Source organism: Meriones unguiculatus, chromosome 3 (assembly GCF_030254825.1).
Source record: "Meriones unguiculatus strain TT.TT164.6M chromosome 3, Bangor_MerUng_6.1, whole genome shotgun sequence".
Classification (NCBI taxonomy): domain Eukaryota; kingdom Metazoa; phylum Chordata; class Mammalia; order Rodentia; family Muridae; genus Meriones; species Meriones unguiculatus.
In genome coordinates this window covers 5452776-5472508 of record NC_083351.1, presented here as the reverse complement: position 1 = coordinate 5472508, position 19733 = coordinate 5452776, and the positions used below count along the sequence as shown (strand labels likewise).

At 42.5% G+C, this 19733-nt stretch overlaps 1 protein-coding gene across 5 annotated transcripts in view; it reads left to right on the top strand.

The window, feature by feature from the left end:
• Rere (arginine-glutamic acid dipeptide repeats) overlaps positions 1-19733 on the top strand; it is a 342698-nt gene that overhangs the window by 176667 nt on the left and 146298 nt on the right. For all 5 annotated transcript variants that reach the window (XM_021648566.2, XM_021648562.2, XM_021648564.2 and 2 more), the window contains 2 exons: positions 14399-14504; positions 16402-16498. In XM_021648566.2, coding sequence (XP_021504241.1) covers positions 14399-14504; positions 16402-16498 — 203 coding nt within the window. The remainder of the gene's footprint in view (positions 1-14398; positions 14505-16401; positions 16499-19733) is intronic.

Genomic DNA, 19733 nt, shown 5'->3' with positions numbered 1-19733 from the left:
AGCTGATCCCAGGTCAGAGCACACAACTATTTTCTGTCAGGGTTGGGTTCCTAATCCTCTTTTCTTAAACACATACCCAGGGCAGTGTAAGGCCGACGGACGATAGCCCTGTGCTGTGTCCAGTGCTGACCTCTTGGCAGCAGGTTTAAATTAGAGCTTTGAGTTTCCTGATTGTTACGGAGTATCCCAAACCGGGAAGCTTAAAACGGGTTAACTCTCCCGGAAAATTTACACTGATCAAGGGAGCAACTGCGTCAGTGCATGGGCTTGGATGCTTGAGAAAGCATTTATTTTTTTTCTTTTAAATATATTCTTCTGATGTAACATTCCATCCAACAATTAGACCTTGAAATTTTCAGTTTTCAAATATGTGCATAGTCCATTGTAAATGCTACAGCAGTGTAAGATGTATTCACTGGATAAATCATATTTGTTTTGTGGTAACATATCAAGTATTATAATACCAGGAAATGATACATTCCAATAAAGGTAATATCACTCAAAATTCTATTAACTTGCCAAGGCAAGACTTTGCTTTTGGCCCCAGGAATAGCTAGGAACAAACATGCTGCTGCCATCACCCTTCTGGGTCATAGGATCTCTTGCGGTACCTCATAGGGTTCAGACTGATGCAATCCTGCATCATGGAAAGACCCTGCTTTAATGCATTTGGGCCTTGAGTGAGAAACCTCCAACTGTGTAGACATTCTGTGGGACAGGCAGAAAGGAAGTAGGAGTCTCTTTCTAGATTTTGATTTGAAATGTAGCTGCCAGATGCGAATCTCTGCTGTAGCATGGGGATTCCATTTTTCTTGGGCATTGTTTTAGTACATGTCTCAACAATTTCTTTCTGCCAGGTAGAATCTGACCATTTTCTCTTGACATGGACCGTGAAGCTGGACAGTGTCTTCCTGAGCTTTTCTCCTGGCCGTTTCTTCCCTATAGTATAGAATATAAACGTGTATTAGGTTAGCAGTGCATGGATTATGGATTAATTACTGGGAGTTGGCTTTTGTGCTTCTCCTTTGGAAAAAGAGGGCACGGAGGGTCAGGAAAACTGTTCTGGCCCGTGTTTAGAATCTTTGTTTGGCACTATTTGGAGGTAGACAGCTTACCTGTGTATTGTGCAGCTCCGGGGCTGCTTCTGCTGCTAATCCTGGGAAGTGCATGTGCAGCCGTACAGACCCAGAGTACTACAGCTCTGTACCTGATGGTGCTTTGATTTGGAGGCTCCAAGTAAGGGCCTCAAGGTAGGTTTCTTTGTTCTCAAGAATTAGGAAATACATAGATCCTGGACTATTCCCTTAAATTGTGGACACTTACCAAAGGCAGGGACACTTTCAGGGCTAAGACTTGACTTCTTGGTTGATGGCCTTGGAAAAACTCTCCTTTTACATGTATTTATTTTTTCATATAAAAGATCCTTTACTGTTTTGTATTTTAACACAAGGGGCAGATGTCTCTAGCTTTGAACTGAGCTTTGCTGGGTGTCCTATCTGCTGAATGTTCTTTCAACTCGGGCAGCTGTCTTTGTTAAAAGGCCAAATCCCTTGGTGAGACATTCAGGGAAAGAGGACCGCTTGATATTTGAAAGGGGAGAAATCCATTTAAACCATGTGATGGCTTCCAACAGCCCTACTGCCGGTTTCTGCTTGTTTTAACATAAGTGAGAGATGCTCTGGCTGGTTGTGTTCAGTAATTGGATGTGAACTTTGTAATACAAGTGACATTTCATGGCAAATGTGAGGGTCCTGTGGATGCCATTCAGCTTCAGTGTTGTCTGCCTTTAGGTTTAAAGGTAGAAAACCATAAAGGAATTTAATTATTGGAGCATATATTTAAAGATTAGTTCAATCCATTTGTAATACCCTTATCTGTTAGGTAACTGTTTGGTTATTGTGCGTGACAGTGAGCAGGTGATTTATAGAGCCCACGTGTGCAGTGCAGGCATAGAAATGCTAATCGGGCTCTGTGTAATGAGGACAGCCATCAATACTCTGTCAGCAGTTTGCCACCACACAGTCCTCTTGGAAAGACATAATCTGTAATCAAAGAGGAGTTTGTGGAGATAGCAAACATAGACAGAAAAATGTTACGATAAAAATAGTGCTCCTTGCTTGTTCTCAGGAAGGTTTCCATTGCACCTTATTAGTGACTTCCCTGTCCCCAAGTGTTCACACAAGCTGCCTGGAAGGGCAGTGTGAATGGGCTTGGACAACTTGGGTTTCCTTTTGGAGCTTTTTTTTATAAGGGAGCTTTAAGTAACATGCCTTACTTTGTAATAGATTCTTTACATCCCATCGTCAAAGGCACTGTGTTCTTTCTTAACATTCATAGACAATCTGAGCATTTTAGGGAGGTTCCCTGTAATAGGACCTGGATGGAGACAAAGGTGTGTGTGTGGCTTTCTTGTACAAGCAGCTGAGAATGCATTACATTTTTAGACTCTTTGAGTATATGGTGTGTGGGTGCATGTTGTGGAGACCAGAGGTCAACGTTGGGTATCTTTATCGCTCCGGCTTAATGTTTGAGACTAGAGTCTCACTGAGTCTAGAGCTCACCTGTTCAGCTAGACTGGCTGACCAGCAATCTCTGGGATCCTCCTGTCTTTACTTCCCCATCACTGGCATTGTAGGCACATGCTGCCAATTCTGGCTCTTTACATGGGTTCTGAGAATCTGAACAGTTTTATGGACTAATGGCATAAGAGATTTAGTTTCGACTGTTAGACATCTGTTGGACAGCTTGTGAAAGAAACATACCCAGGTAAGAGGAAAAGAGAGAACAAAGGCCTCTGCCTGAAGCAAAGCAGCCTGTTTTGTGTTTTATAAATTTTGGTGACTTGTGAGGTGACTAAGCAGCAGGCAAAGGTACTCAATATCAAAGCTGATGGTCCAAGTTTAATCTCCAGGACTCACATTGTAGAAGGAAAACACCAACACCCACAGGTTGTCTTTTGGCCCCTTATGTGCATTATGGCACACATAGACAGTACACACACTAAATATTCCAGAGTTGGTTTTGAATAGAGAATGCATGTACTGAAACATATACTGACATCATCATCCTAGTCTAGGACTCTATTTGACCAAATTTGTTTTCCTTAAAACCTTACCTCATGTAGATAATCACTGTGGATATATTCCATGCTTTTATTTAAAGTGTCTTAGTGCATGCATGTAAATGAACAGGGATGCTGTAAGGTGGCCATACTATTCTATGGCTAGTTTCCCAGTCTGCAGAACATTTCCTCCCCCCCCCCCCCCCCCCTTAAACCTAATTCACTATGTAGCTCTAGCTGGCCCAGGGCTCACTATGTAGACCAGGCTGACTTTGAACTCACAGAGTTCTACCTGTCTCTGCCTTCCTAGTGCTTAGAGTAATAGCGTTTACCACCACCCTTGGCTCATTCCTCATTTTGGAAAATACATGTCTGCTTGATATTTTATTATTTAGATATTTTTATAGTTTGATTAGTGCCTGTTAATATTGAATTCTTCCTCCTCTTTTACCCCTTTTCTCTCTTTTTGAGATAGTCTCAGGTATCAGGGATAACCTTGAATAGCTCTGGGTATCAGATTTTGTAGTTATTTTGTGGATGGGACAGGAGATCTGGGTCAGCCATTAAGAGCATTTGTTGCTCTTGTAGAGCAGATTCAGTTCCTGGCACCCATGTCAGGTGACTCACAGTTACCTCTAACTCCAACTCCGGGGGATCTAGCATTGTAAAATGGCCTCTGGCTAATGCTCCAGACGGTATACATACACACATTCAGGCCAACACTCATATACATACAAATATTTTAAAATATCTTTAGAATGCAGTGCAGTGAATGGTACTGCTGGGGAAACAGATGATGAATATATTTGTTCTTTTGATAACTGTTATCCAGGTTTCCTTCCCAAGGCTCTGTGCACAGTGTGTGCCTCTGTGGAAGTGAGAGTCTGTTTCTCTAGTGTGATCTGGTGGTGGCTTTATCAACGTGGACCTGCCAACCTGAACAGCATCATCTCAGTTGGGTTATGTTTTATTAGTTTTCTCAGAGTTTCTCTTTAAAAAGGATTTATTTTACCAAGAGCCATATATGGGAGGGGGCTGGAGAGAACACCAGTGCTGTGCAGGTGCCCGTGGAAGCCAGAACAGGGCACCAGATTCCTCGGAGCTGGATTTAGAGGTACCGGTAAGCCACCGGTGGTGTGAATGCTATGAAACAAACTCAGGTCTCTGGGAGAGAAAGCAGCAAGTGCTTTTTAACTGTTGGACTATCTCTTCAGCCCCGTGTGTTCTACATTTCAGCCTTTGCCTTATTGCTTAGAATAACTTTAGAATATGAATTATGAGTAGACCTTTACTTTTTCTCATATGACTTGTTGATAATGAGATAATCTTTATCATGCCTACATTTACCCACAGTCACACACCACCCTACCACACAGCCCCATCCTCAGCGCCTGCATGTCACTGTCTACCTATTTAAGTGGGACCATTTTCAAAATGGGTTTTAATAATCAATGTCTGTTTGTTTATCTTTATAATGTTTATTTCCCCAGTCCTTTGTCTGATTGACACCAATTTATAAAAAAGTTGCAAGCCCAATACAAAGGCCACTTTTCTTGAATCATTTGAGGAACAGTTGCCACATGATACCTTATGCTACTCAGGCATGCACAGATAAAGATGCCTTGTTATATAACCTGTAAATCACAGGCTTTAAAGTTATTGGTGCATTATTGCTATGTAATTTTTACTTTCCATATACATCCCTTCAGTTCCAGTATCTTTGTAGCAAAATGATTTTCTTCCTCTTACTTTGAACATAATTTTTCGAATTTACATGACTTGCAGGCTTTAAAAGCTGCGCTGTCTTTGTGGACAGGTTCTCGGTTATCTGTGCATGCTGCCTGCGAGGTCTCTACTGGTCTTTGATTGTTTACGGGCTTTCCTCTTGGCTCTACCACTCCCCCTAGCCACAAGGTTACTTCTTTGCAGATTAGCACAGCTCACTTTGGGACAGCATCTCGGAGAATTACATATTTGCTTGGTATACCTGTGTGAAGTTCATCTGTATTGTATATTGCAGTAATTTTCTTTCCTTGCTGTATAATATCTTATCACATGGACAGATTGCAGTTTGTCCTGATTTCAGTAGTAGACATTCAGATTGGCCCATCAGTGAGAATATAGGCTATTGGGCAGTAGTTACAGAATATTGAACAGTAGTTTAATTTGACCACTTGTCATTTTCTAAGCATCATCTTTTCTTCCTTTGTTGCTGTTTTTCAAAGATAGGGGTTCTCTGCATGACAGAACCCTAGCAGTCCTGGACCTGCTTTGTAGACCAGCCTGGCCTCAAAATCACAGAGATCCCCCTGCTTCTGCCTTACCAGTGCTGGGAAAAAAGGCATGCAACACATCCAGCCAAATGTTATATTTCTAACGGCTGCACAAATGCACATATTTTTTTCAGGTTCATAGGGGATATCTACCCCAATTAGTGTGTTAAGTCATAGTCTCAAGGAAGGAAGGGGCCTTTGAGAGATTTCTTGAACAAGTTCAGCCTCAGCTGAGCAAACGAGCAACACAGCTACATTTGGGGTTCCGCAGTCTTCCTGTACTTGGAGAGCTTGGTGTGACAGGTGTATACATCCAGTCTTTTATCATTTGGCTGTGATGTGGTCATCTACAAGGTTCTTGCTTGAAGCCTGTGCAGTTGATCTTCATAAAAGAAGTAAACAAAGGGGAAAGAATCCCATTGTGTTTTAATACATTTATGATTTAGTGTTGGGCTCTGTTCGTGGGCTGCACAGGGCCATGGCACCAGGGTTAAATGCTTGGTCATTGCATTCACTAGGATTTACATCCTCCTCTGTTCGCTTAAGTAGATTCCAAAGTCTCAACATTCCTTTTCTTTCCACCAGGAACTTTTGAGAAGACCACTAGTTTTGAGGAACGTAATATCCAAAGAGATTAAACAGCAGTGTAAATAAGTGTTGCCTGGCTGGGGTTATATGGTTACTAAATGGCAGGTTTCCTTGCTCCAGACTTTGCTTTGGTCTCCAAGCACTTGGTGGTTTTCTGAATTAGGGGCCCAGGTGGCCCTGCTGCCTTTGTGGAATGCAAGCTTTGCTGGGTCTCTGGGCATTGCCGCCCCCCACCGTTCTCACTGACCTTTTCTAGTACAATACCTGGTCCCTCGCAGGTGCTTATTAATTATTGGTTGTATGGTTTGATGAAAGAATGCCTTAAAATGAATTAGCACATATTTTTGTCAATTGTTTTCATTATTACCATAAGTTATCTCTTCTGGAAATGTCAAGAGATTGTATCACATCTTCACCTGACAGTTGGTGTGACTTTTATATAGAGGTTGGTTTTGTCTGTAGTGGTAGCTGCCTGCAGTGGAAGCACAGTTGCTGCTCTGAGTGGTTTGTCCATGGGACAGAAGTGTGTGTGAGAGAGTGGAGGGAAGAGATGAGATGAAGACGCTTCTGGTAACCTCACGTCTCAGCCGCTTTAGCGCAGCAGCGTTGGGTCTGTGAGTTGCCTTTTTGTGGTAATGGAAGTGCTTTCTACCTTGATTATGGGGCGGTAACACAAATTGTTTGCATGTCTCAAAATTATTCAGTATTACGAATAAGTTGATTTCATTGTATGTAAGTTATCTATCTCAATAGTTGAAAAATAACCTAAAAAGTTAAAACGTTTTTCAAAAATGAAGACAATGATTTCAAAGAGAAAAATATTATAAGACATATACATTAGTGCTGGAACATGATGGCGATCTTATCGGCAAAAATTCCTATTTAAAAATGTTCTGTGTTGCTTGGATTTTCCTCCATTACTACCCCTAATCTCACGCACCCCCCACACACATTTTTTTTTAAAAAAACATTTTTCCCCAAAGTGAACAAAGTGTAACTAATAAAAGTTCAAAACAAAACATTTTTTCCCACCTCTGCTTACATTGAAAACACTGCTTGATTGCCCAGGGATTAACCAAACCTTCTCATTTCCTGCTTTCCATTTCTCCTCTCCAGTAGCCAGTGGTCCTTTGTTGTGCAGACTGAGATAAGCTTTCAGGAAATGTTTGTATTAGAAAAATGGTGTCAGTGGAAAAGTTATAAATAAATAGACCAACAGGTATTAGAGGTTGCAATCTTTGTTTTGGTTTGAGTAAGTAGGAAGAAGAAAAAAAGTAATTAAGACATCTCAAACAGAAAAAACTAATTTACATAAAATTAGAAATATAATTGTTCAGTGTTTCTACTGATTTTTCTTAACCAACTATTTGAATTTATTCTTGGCCAGTTAGGAGTGTTTGTTAGCTGTAATTAGATTTCTGTTATTATACAGGCAAACTTTAACTTAAACAGTGACTTCTAAACCTGCAAGTCTTAAGCACCCCTACAGTGCAAATATTTGTTCTGTGAAAAGTTATTTTATGGTGTTAAGCAGACCTGCCCTCTTGCTGTGTAATTTGGAAAGTCACCATCCCTGGAGCTGGGCATTGCTGTGTGCTACAGTTGGGTGGGTGTGACTGAGCTCCAGGGTCTGCTGGGTCACGGCCTTTTTATAGTGATATCAGGACTTCATGTGCCTTTCTTCGCATTCTCTCACAAGGGATGGATACTGTAGGACCTCTGAGGTCAGACACAGAAGCAGAAACAAGATTATGTTTTAGGCCTGTCAGAGTTAGGGAAGCTGAGGTCAGGGGAGCTCCAGAAGACAGTAAAAATAAAAATATTATTCAGTTTTTGAATTTTGTTTGTTTAAATAAAATCTTGCTAGTCCTTAATCTTAAGTGTTCAGGAGGTCGAACAAAGTGGATCCTTTTGAGTTTGAGGCCAGCCTGGTCTACATGGGGAATTTCAGGTCAGCCAAAGCTATATAGTGAGACCATGTCTCTAAACAAAACAAGGACTGGGGAGATAGGGCAACACTTAAAGACATATACTGTTGTCTCGGGGCCCAAATTCAGTTGCCAGCACCAAAACCAGGTGGATCACACCGAGCCGTTACTCCAGTTCCAGGGGCATCTGACACCCATGGCCTCTGTTGGCCTCTGCGCTGGTGTGTATGTACCCACACACACAGATACACATACAGTTAAAAGTAAAACATTCCTGTGAGTTTTAAGGCCAGCCTGGTCCAAGACAGACAAGGCTCCACAGAGAAACTCTGTCTCAGACAAACAAACAAACAAAAAACCCAGAAAATTTAAAACTTAATTCAGTCAGTTTTAAAAATTTGTTTAAAGCCTGGTATGGTGGCACCTTTAATTCCAGCACTTACGAGATCGAACCAGGTGGATCTTTGTGAGTTTGAGGCCAGCCTGATTGATTGATCTACATAGTGAGTTACAGACAGACATTGACTGACTTCCCAGGATTAAGAAGTTTAAAGACATAAAACCAGCATTGAGCAATCTTCAGAATATGTTGCCATCAGTTTAAATAGCAAAGTCTTTGAGATACGTCTTTACTGTAAGTTGGTAATTTAGTTTTTAAAATAAAACTGTGAACATAAGATACTAAGTTCAGTTTGTACACCTAGTATTTCAATGTCCTGCAGTCCAGGTGTCTTAATTACTGTTTTGTTGCTGTGAAGAGACACCATGACTAATTTATGGAAGAAAACATTTCATTGGGGGCTTGCCCACAGTTTCAGAGGTTTACTCTTCCAGGGCAGCAAGGCGTGGCGCTAGGCAGTAGCCTAGAGGGCATCCTTAGCAGAAAGCAACCTTCTGCTCTGTCAGAGGGAGGGGACAAAGACTGGGCCTGGCCTGGGTCCACTCCCAGTGACATCTCCAACAAGGCCACACCTACTACTTCCTAAACAACTCACCAATCAGCTGGTGTGTAGGGAGCCCTGTGACTCCCCTGCCCTCTCCTCATGGGCAGCACCAAGAGCTATCACCATTCCACTCAGCTATTAACACAATGGCGAATTTTAGGTTGTTTAGGCTTGAGCTTTGATAAAAAGTTCTTAATAGGAGCTTGGAGGAAATGTGGCAATTTCTTACCGAGCTGTCTGTGAGCAGCTGTTTTCACTCTCTGGATTGGGAGACATCCTTTGGATCAAATAGAAAAAATTTATGATTGTGTTTATCTGGCTCCTGGAGTAAACATAGTATTGAGGTGAGAATTGGTTAATTTTTATTTGGCTCTCATATAAAATTGAGCCTTGGATCCCAGAGTTTGGGCTTTTTCAAAGCCTGGGTCTAATATCTAGCAGGTTAGTCAGTGTCCTGCAGAGAGACAGAGCCAGTGCAGGAAGGAGAGGGGTGTGAAACGGATCACCCCACTAGGGAAGTAATGAGGTTTTATCATGGGTCACCTACACACTGAAACCTGGGAAACCATGGTAGCATGGCTCAGTGGGCCTGGGAACCTTAGAGTCAGAGAGGCTGATCCTGTAGGACCGAGAGCATCACTGGCAGCTCCAGAATTTGCCTTTGCTTTACTCCTAGTCTGTCCAGGCCCTAAGCTGATGGAATGACGCTGCCACTGTGAAGGTGGGATCTGACTTCCTCAGCCCACGGTCACATGCTGGCCTCCAAAGGTACCTGTACCAACACTCACAGAAAAGCATATTTGCTGTCCATCCTTTGGCCACTCAGGTACCCAGTATTGACCATGACAGTCAAGAATGGTATATGAGGCAGAATATAGATGAATAACAGGAGTGTCCTTTCATTTGCTGTGTTTGTCTCACATTTCAAATCTCTCTTTACGTATATCTTATCTGTGTGTGCATTTAATATTAAACACAGCACAGCCAAGCATTATGGCATGCACCGGCAATCCCAGCATTTGGGAAATGGAAACAGGAGGACAAGGAGTTCAAGATCAGTCTCAGCTACATTGTTCATGGCCAGCCTGGGTTGCATGAAACTGAGTTTTACAAAACAAAACAAAACAAAACAAAAAAAAAAAAACCCACTGCAAATACAATAGCTCATTGCCTAAAAATTTCACTGTTTACATAGTGTAAAACAAGGTAAACAGAGCCTTAGTAAGTTTTGACTCCATAATTAGCAGTTGAGAGGTGGTTTTAGTTTTATGCAGGTTTGTGTGTGTGTTGTGTGTGTTGTGTGTGTGTGCCTGTGTGTTGTGCACACATTGTATGGTTGCTCATGCATGTGTATTGTTCATTTCAGGGAGAGTCAAGCCATTGGTGTAGAAGAATCCCAAAGTTAGCCTACAGGCTCTTTTCTTTCCCTGCCCTCAACCAAAATACAGCAACTCTTGTGAAACCTTCCCAGCAAATAGACTTGCCCATCTTTGCTGGGTCCTCCAGCTCTGTGGTACCCGCCTCCTGGCCTTCATTTCCGTGTGACTGTAAGATTGCGGGAAAGCCTTTACTTCCTAGTGTTTCTTCTTTCCTTCAGGGACGCTTCCCAGGGTGCTTTCACCCTAGAGATCTCTCCTCTCGGTTTAATATTAGTGAAGGCCATAACTATCTGTGAGGTTTCTGTTAGTGTCCATTTGTGTCCTTAGTGAATACTGAGCCTGCTGACAGAAACAGTGGGTCTGCTGTTACGAAGTCCACACCTCACTGCATTGAGTCTGAGAAAAGTAAAGCATGTGGTTGTTTCTCTTCCTCTGCAAAACAGTAACAGTAATCAAGGCTTACTGAGAGATGAACATTGCTCAGCTTCTATATGAACGGACCTGGTCTTCACAGTCTACTGAAGGGGAGACACAGGCTATATGGGAAAACTGAGGCTGAACTTATTTGAGCATTAGTTAGAGCTTAGTGCGTTGTAAAACCAGGATTCCAGCCAGGGAGTTTAGTTTGAGGCATAAGATTCCTGAATTTATGGTTTTGACTGTAATTTTCTGTGATTTTGAATAAGTCACTGACTTATGAGGAGTAGGAATCAGAGCAGGCCTTCCTGTATTTAATTTTCAGCAACCTGCAATGTGATGTGGCCTTTGACCTGAGAGCGCCTGCTGCAGCAATTATCCTCCAGAGAAGACGTGCTAACCCTCAGGATGGGAGCACTGGGTGAAACCAGTGAGCAGACACACCATAGCTCCATTTTGTCTGCTGGGTCTGGTCTCAGAAGACATCTAATTATGAACATATGAGGAGACCCTTCCCTTTTCAAGGGCCCCCGAGGCTGCTAGGGTAACTGGTGCTGATAGACACTGCAGCCTTCTCTCAGAGCTGTAGCCCAGTGCACTGAAATGGCCCTCTGCGCTCCTTTATAGAGTGTTGCTCTTTTGTCAAATCGCTGGCCTTCTTAGAAATACAGTACCGATTGCAGATGTACATATGTTTACAATTTTTGTCTGCCTTTGTTGTGCTGTGTATGTGGAAGCAGGAGCTCAAGTGTTCATGTTTTTTACACAATGCTGCCGCCCTCTGGCTGTGGTGCAGTACTGCATCAGGAGCTCCAACTTTTTCAGAGTTGCAGGTCTACTTACAAGTAAGGCAGAGTAGGTGTTTGGTTTGGTTTGGTTATATAGAATCAATGGGCATGCTTGGATTAGTTGGTAACTAGTAATACAGAAATAGTACATCTAAGTAATGGTTTCTATTACTTTGGCTAGGTTCAGAAAAAATTTACTTTGCAGTCATTGAATCCAAAGAGTCTTTCTGATGTAGCTCAGGTTTTCGGGCATCTTTCAAGTGTTGCAGAATTATGTAGATGCTTAGCTATTGGAGCACAGTTGGTGCGGGTGCTGGCAGCCGGAGTCCTGGCTGCTCTGGGAAGTACTCATTAGGGTGAGCCTGTAAGCATCTGCTGGGGGTCAGTGCCACCGCTTACGCAGAGCTCTCTTGGAGGGAGAATGGCTGCTGCATCTCCCCACAGGCTTCCTGACAGACGGTGGAGCCTCTCATTCTTCCTTCCTTCCTTCCTTCCTTCCTTCCTTCCTTCCTTCCTTCCTTCCTTCCTTCCTTCCTTCCTTCCTTCCTTCCTTAACCTGTTTTCAGATGCTGTCTTTACACTCTTTCACCAGTTCTTTAAATTATTATTATTATTATTTTTGCTTTACAGGGTGAAAGAGAAATTCATTATCTTTAGAAAGTGACCACAGTAACGCCAGCACAGATAGTGATGGCACTGGGAGTTCATGATGATAGGCTTTCCTATGTTTTCTAGTTAATTGTGCCCTCTATTCTGTAGTGCATGGGCTAGGTTTTATGTGACCATTTTGGCTGTAGTTTCTGAAATACTAAATAAAACAAAAAGAGTTTAGTTCTATGTTTTCAACTGGCATGGACTTCATTTCTGTCCAAACACAGAGAGTTAGCGGTGCTTAGAGACATTTCTCACTGTCATAACTCGGGGAGGGTGCAGCATCCAGCAGTGGTGAGACGACAGATTATCTGGCCATGTGTCAGTGGTACAGAGGAGATGAAGCTTGGAATTGTGTCTCTTATTTCAGTGAATGATGTTGGGCACCCAACAGGCCCTGGGGTTCTATTTTTTCTTTCAGGTGATGCTGTCTTGGTCCTGCTCTTTTTCTCTTTCTCACGTTGGTATGAAATGGAGGGACAAGTATTGGGGGGGGGGGGTCTTTGTGTGTGTGTGGTATATGGTATGTGGTCTCATGCTCTGCTCTTCGAATCCTTCAGCTGCACTTTCCTTGTAGTGCATCTTACCTCTCAGTACCTGCATGTGTGGTTAGAGGTGAGTTAGAAGACTCCAGTTGTCCTGTAACTCACTGAAGGACGGAATCAACTTCTTCTTTCTCGTATGAGCATGGGAGGCTCTGTGCTGCTTGCTGGCATCCCACTTGGTCCATCTGCATTTCTTTCTGGTCTCTGCCTTTGCTTAGAAAGTCCACGGAGGCCTTTCCCATCTTCCTAGAGGTTACACAGCTCTTCCATTATCTCCTGCAGAAGGTGGCTGCTTCTTTCTTCAGACACCAATGTCCTGCGCTTTTTCTGTGAACCTTCTCATACTGTCTGTTGTCGGTTTTTCTTCTGTACACAGTGCAGACCAATTTTGCCTTAAGCTTTTCAGTGTAAAAGTGTGAATGAGGGCTGGAGAGATGGCCCAGAGGTTGAGAGCACTGCTTGCTCTTGCAGAGGTTCTGAGTTCAATTCCCAGCAACCACATGGTGGCTCACAACCATCTATAATGAGATCTGCTGTCCTCTTCTGGCGTGCAGGCAGAGCATTGTACACATAATTAAAAAAAAGTATGACTAAGTAGAAACCAAGGCCTACACAGTACAACTATCTTTTGTAGACGTCGTCTGTGAATGTAAGCCAATGGTGAGGCCCTGTTTTTGTAGGCACGCCTGTTTAATAGTTGATGCAAAGTAAGAGTCATGGTGTTTATGATATTTACTGTGGGATAACATTCCACATTTTGAGTGATATTGAGATTTATGACGGTTCTTTCCCTGCCCTTGCTGGTCCTTTGTTTCTTTATCAAACCAACGTATGTCCTCTTTCATAATTGAGGATCCCTGACATTCTTCAGAGGTCAGCTGTCCTCTTTACAAAAATGAGTTTTTTTGAGCTTTGGCCACTACGCTTGTGGCCAGTGAGACTATAAGAAAAGATAGAGGCTTCCAACAGGGACGATACTGCTCTTACCCTTTACTGTCCTAGTGGCTGACACTTTTTCATGACACACAGGAAACATGAGTGCTCTCTGGGTTGAGCTGTCTACAGCGTAACACACAAGTGGTGGACTCTAGGCTGTACCCAGACAGAAGAGATGGTGTCTGGTACCTTAGCTTTTGATTGAGCTGAAAACAAAGCTAACTTATAGAAATCTACGCTTAGTTCTCCTACAGACATTTACAGGACAATGGGGCTCTTCATTTTTTAACAGTAGGTTTGTTTAAGCTGTTCTGTTCCCAGGAGTCAAAGGTAAACGAGGCAGGTCCTAGTGTATGGATGTACTTTCTTGTCACCACCTATTGTCTGTGGTGTGCTTTGTCATTTTGGCATGCAGCAGTGACTTCCATACAGTTCTGTGGCCCACAGTGGAGGGAGAATTTGAGACAGTTTGTGACAGGCAAACCTTGGAGGGAAGAGACTGTCAGGTGTCTCTGGGTAAGTTCTTTCCAGCTTGTTACTTTTAATACGCCTCAACAATGTGCTCTGATCATTATTATTTACTAAAATGGTTAAGGATTAAGGTAGAAGTATGTTCTCATGTAGTGCTCTGCATTACCATTAAAGAAAACTGTAATACTCAATGCTCTAGTCATATGGAGAAGCTTCGACATCCATCTCTCTTGTTTCTGACATAAGTAAATAAGCAATTCGAGGGTTATGGTCCGAGGGGCGCGGTGGCCAGGGACCTGCTGTATCCCTGCTGCCTGCCTGTCCGCTGTGTTCAGGGATTTTGGTCATAGGCATGTGTGATGTGCACCTGAAGGCACCTGAAACCTGTTCCTAATGCTGTTAGATTTTCCTTTTCAGAGTAAGAGGGACCATCTACTCATGAACGTCAAATGGTACTACCGTCAGTCTGAAGTTCCAGATTCTGTCTATCAGCATTTGGTACAGGATCGGCATAATGAAAATGGTATGTATGGCCTTGTGATGTCACACTTGTAAATCCTAGCTTTGTGTAAAAACTCTTTCCAAAAAAAAACCAGTTAAATGGAGATTGATTATCGCTGATGAAGTTTCTCTCAAAAGAGCTGTCATAAGAAAATCATTGCTGAATATCCTCACCCTTGCTTTTACATTATTTTTTTTATTTTCCCTAAAACCAACCAACAACAAAGGAAGGCAGCCTAAAGAGCGAGCTCACTGATTAAGAACATTTACTACTTTAGTAGAGGATTTGGATTTGCTTCCCAGGATCCACATCAGGCCATTCACAACAACCTATAACTCCAGTTTTGGGGATCCAATGTCTGCAGCCTCTATGGATACTTGGTGCACATAAAACCCATGCGTACATATACATAATTTTCAGATCTTTAAGAAAATACCAAAAATAAAATCAAGAAAAAGAAACAGTTAATGAACATGAGGTAATGCACACGTTTTTAAAATAGCAGTAGCACAGTTCTCAAAGCTCCTGTATTTACCCTAATGACAGACAGTATTTTAAACCCTGCAAGGTCGTGTCCTCATCCTTTCCAGGCGCTTGTGGCGTTGAGCTTCTCCACAGCCTAGACAGTTGCAGTTTTCAGTTAAGGTTGCTGAGTTACACTCGAATATGGGTTAGTTGATGCCTTTCAGAACAGAGGACAGTGGTTCCTAGCAGCTGGTTTCCGCTCTTCCCTTTGGTGTCACGCATTGGCTTAGAACCTTATCGGCATCCAAGTTCGCTGCAAGTGTGCTGTGTGTTACATGATGCAGGTGGCTTTTTAGAGATTGCCTCTTGAGAGGAACCGCATGTTTCTGCTTCACATCAGTCCTCCCGAGCTGTGTGAGGTGCATTGCGCTAGTGTTGTGAATGAAGAGGTTGAGTTAAGAGAGTGCTGTGGGAGTTGTACTAGAGCAGCCCAGGACGTGCCACCTGCTTCCCTGCTCACAGCACTTCTCTGATGGACCCCAGCTGGCAGTACAGTGAGCTTTTCATAGACGTTTTAAAATCATGTTTGAAAAGATGAAAGTCGGTTAAATTAAGATTTTTTTAAGAAATAGTAACTTGATAGTTCTTTTCAGTCCAGTTGGTGTATGACGTCATTCCATTTTGGAATGTTTGGCAATAAACAAGTAAGACGGTGACTGGATGGGGTGGCATATATCTATAATCCCAGAATCTGAGAAAGAACGAAAGGACAATGATAAAGTTCAAGGCCAGCCTCAGCCTCAGTTACATAACAGCTTCAGGGCCAGCCTGGGTTGAGACCCTGCCACTCAGAAACAGACAGCAGACAGAACACAAAATAGACAGGTTTTCTAAATGTATGACTATCTTAGGAAGAACGAAATTGCTCAGCAGATTAAGTTGCTTGCTTCCAAGCCTGATGACATGAGTTCAGTCACCAGACCCACAGAGTGGAAAGGAAGAGCTGACCTCACAGGTGGTCCTCTCACCTCCACACACATTGCTGTGGTTGCCTACGTATAAATACATACACATGTTCATGCTTAAAGACAAACAACAAAGAAAATTAACAAGTTGTTTCTTTTAAAAAATGCTTAAGTTGCTGGGATATGATAGTGGACTTCTCTCTCTCCTTTAAAGAAATATGCTTGTTAAGGTATTTCAGCATACAAAAGGATGTGGTAAAAAGATCTAGTGAATAGTCTTCGGTTGTCAAAGCTGCACACTTGTGTTCTGCTGTTATTCCTGCTACATACTCCCTTCCCTGTTGGGTGTACTTTGATAAAAACTGGTTGTTGTTTGTTTCTACTAGGAGCTAAACTTGAGGAAAAAATTTGCAAAGATTTCCTACATGTTTGAGAAACTATTTTAATATCTTAATTAACTTATTCATTCATTCATTCATTTGTTGTAGACTCTGGGAGAGAACTTGTCATCACAGACCCAGTCATCAAGAACCGCGAGCTCTTCATTTCTGATTATGTGGACACATACCATGCTGCTGCCTTGAGGTACAAACACAGATGTGGGCAATCTGAGGGTGGGGGGTGACTGCTCTGATCTCCCTTGGGGCTCACTGTATTCAGTCAGACAACTCATGGCTGTGGGAAGCTAATACTCTTCTGTTTCCAGGGGTTGTTGAGATTTCAGGTTGTCTAACCCCACTTTACCTCTTCTGTATTTCCTAGTATTATTTGCTGAAGTTTTCAAAATATTCTGAAGAGCTGTGGTTAGCTTTGTAAAAAGTAAGCCTTACTGCTTGTAAAGATGGAGGGAAAACAGATAAAGCAACTATGCCAGCATGTTAATCATTAGAAAGCCTAAGAAATTATACAAGTTTTTATTATCTCTTTTTTCAGTTTTCTTATGTCTGAACAGTTTTACTAAAAAGCATGTTGAAGAGTAGGGGAATGTATTGAAGACACAGTCTGAAGCAGAAGGGACATCATACGGAGTTGTGGTGTCAGGGAAAGGGAGTGTGCCCTCCTGTTTGTACTTTGTGCTCTGTCCAGAGCAGGTGGCAGGATTCATTCCTTGTACATGTTGTGTCTCTCTGGTTGGCTGATTTGGGGTCTCTTAAGAGACATAAGAAGTATGGTAGCTGACTTAGTTAGGGTTCCATTGCTGTGAAGAGACACCATGACCATGACAACTCTTTTAAAGAAAATCATTCAACTGGGGCTGGCGTATAGTGCCAGAAGTTTACTCTGTTATCATCATGGCGAGAAGCATGGTGGCGAGAGGCAGACATGGTGCAGGAGAAGGAGCTGAAAGTCCTGCATCTTGATCCGCAGGCAGCAGAAGGGAGCTGTATAACACATTAGGTGTAACTTGAGCATAGGAGACCTCAATGCCCACCCCCACCGTGACACACTTCCTCCAGCCAGGGCACACCTACTTCAGCAAGGCCACACCTCCTAATATGCTGCTGCCTGAGCCAAGTATTCAAGCACATGAGTCTGTGGAACCTTTCCTATTGAAATCAGCACAGTAGCTAATAGAACTTTTTTTTTTAAAGATTTATTTATTCATTATGCATACAGTATTCTGTCTACATGTAACACCTTCAAATCAGAAGAGAGCACCAGATCTCATTATAGATGGTTGTGAGCCACCATGTGGTTACTGGGAATTGAACTCGGGACCTCTGGCAGAGCAGACAGTGCTCTTAACCTCTGAGCTATCTCTTCAGCCCCCACATCATAACTCTTCACTCCCTGTAAATTATAAGGTTGTATCAAACAACAACAAAACCTTCAGTCCCTTTGTTAAAAAAATTGACTACAATAAAAGCCATTAAGATTTGCTGGCTTTAGCGTAACTACTTCAAGTGGGATGCAACCGTTTCTTGAATGGTCACGTGTTCAGTGACAGTGCCTGGGGTTGCTTGTACAGAGCTACAAGATGGAGCCAGTTACTTTAACAGGAGAGTATGGTCATGTATAAGACTGCTGTCTTAATGCAGACCTCGGGTCTCAGAGTATATGTCCTTATGGCCTTTGTCTCAATTGTTCATTCATCTTAGCCATTGTGGGGCAAATCCGTAGGTAACATATAAATAAATGAGTTGCCTATGGTCCAGTGGAGCCTTTTTAAAATTGGAAAGTAAGAATTTCATTTAAATTTCACTTGCCAAAAATTTTTTCCACTTCTTTTTCAACCATTTAAAGATGTAAAATTGTCCTCTTTAGTATATAAAAATGGGCAGAGGGGCTGTGTGGCTTGTTGGTCAGTAGTGTGCTGGGAACTGCCTCAGGGGAGGAGGAGGGTGTGTTTGATTTACAGGGCTTTTGCTAAATTTTGAGAATGTCTGTGGTGGTTTATAAACTTTCCTGTTTTTTTTGGAAGTGGATTTCCAGGCTTAAATTAAGCCTACATGCTGAGCAAAGCCAATTAATGACTAGGCTGATGAAACAAATGGTTAATGTAGTAGGCCAACTGACTTGCTTTGTGTTCTTTCCATCCTCTCACTGGTTGAGGTCATGGTTGTTTGTTTGTTTGTTTTTTTTTAATTTAATTTAATTTAATTTAATTTATATATTTATTTATTATAATTTATTCACCTTATATCCCCACTGCAACCCCCTCCCTTGTCTCCTCCCAGTCCCACCCACAATCCCTCTTCTCCTCCTGTGACCTTTCCCTTCCCTTCCCTTCCCTCCCCTCCCCTCCCCTCCCCTCCCCTCCCCTCCCCTCCCCTCCCCTCCCCTCCCCTCCCCTCCCCTCCCCTCCCCTCCCCTCCCCTCCCCTCCCCTCCCCTTCTTCCCCTTCTTCCCCTTCCCCTCTTTCTCTCTGTCTCTTTCATTTTATTTTATTTTGTGTTTGTGTTTTGAGACAGGGTTTCTCTGTGGAGCCCTAGCTGTCCTGGAACTCACTCTGTAGACCAAGCTGGCCTCAAACTCAGAGATCCACCTACCTCTGCCGGGATTAAAGGCTTGGTAGACCTTGTTGAAAGCCTGGATTTGCCGAAGTCTGGCACTCAGTGTGTATGGCTGTGATCTCATTCTCAGCAGTAGTATCTCAACACAGAAAATTTTAGATTGTTTTTGTGGTCATCACCCATAACAACAGGATAGAATGGTAGAGGCCTCAGTTTATTCCTTTGTTCTTCAAAGTTAGGGTACTAACTTATACTTTTTGGTGAGAGGTGATAATTGAGAACTGAGATTCAACTTTTTCTGCCAGTTTTCTCTTTTTATAGCTCACCCGCCGAAAAGGATGCTTTCCTTTTTCACACATGTAAACCAGTACTACTATAGAGAAATTTCAACTTTGAAGGGCACACAAATAAAACAGTTCATGGGCACATGAAAGGGGATCAGATGAGTATAATGAACAAAAAAAAAAAAAAAAAAAAAGGAGGACAAAAAAAGAAAAAGGCTCACACTGTTGGCTCTTAGCACTATTCTTTCAAAGATCAAAGGACTCAGTTACATGGATTCATGCCGTGTGCTGCCATTGACTGGGCTCTACTGTCCCATTCACTTGGGATGGAGCTGATGTCTGTATTTTTCTTTCAAGCTGGTGCTAGAGTTGGGTTATAAAAGAGGAGAGCTTTGTCCGTTAGTCACCATGAATCAAAAGGAAAACAGAATTCCTCTGCGGCCTTACATTTCCCCCAAAGGAGATTTATTTACCCTTACTCTGGACTATGTTGAGAAGTGTGTATTGAGCCAATGTTACTGCTTTGCAGCCAGTTTTGAGTCTGGGCCTTGGACATTCCTCATCTTTACCTTTCTGGTAAAT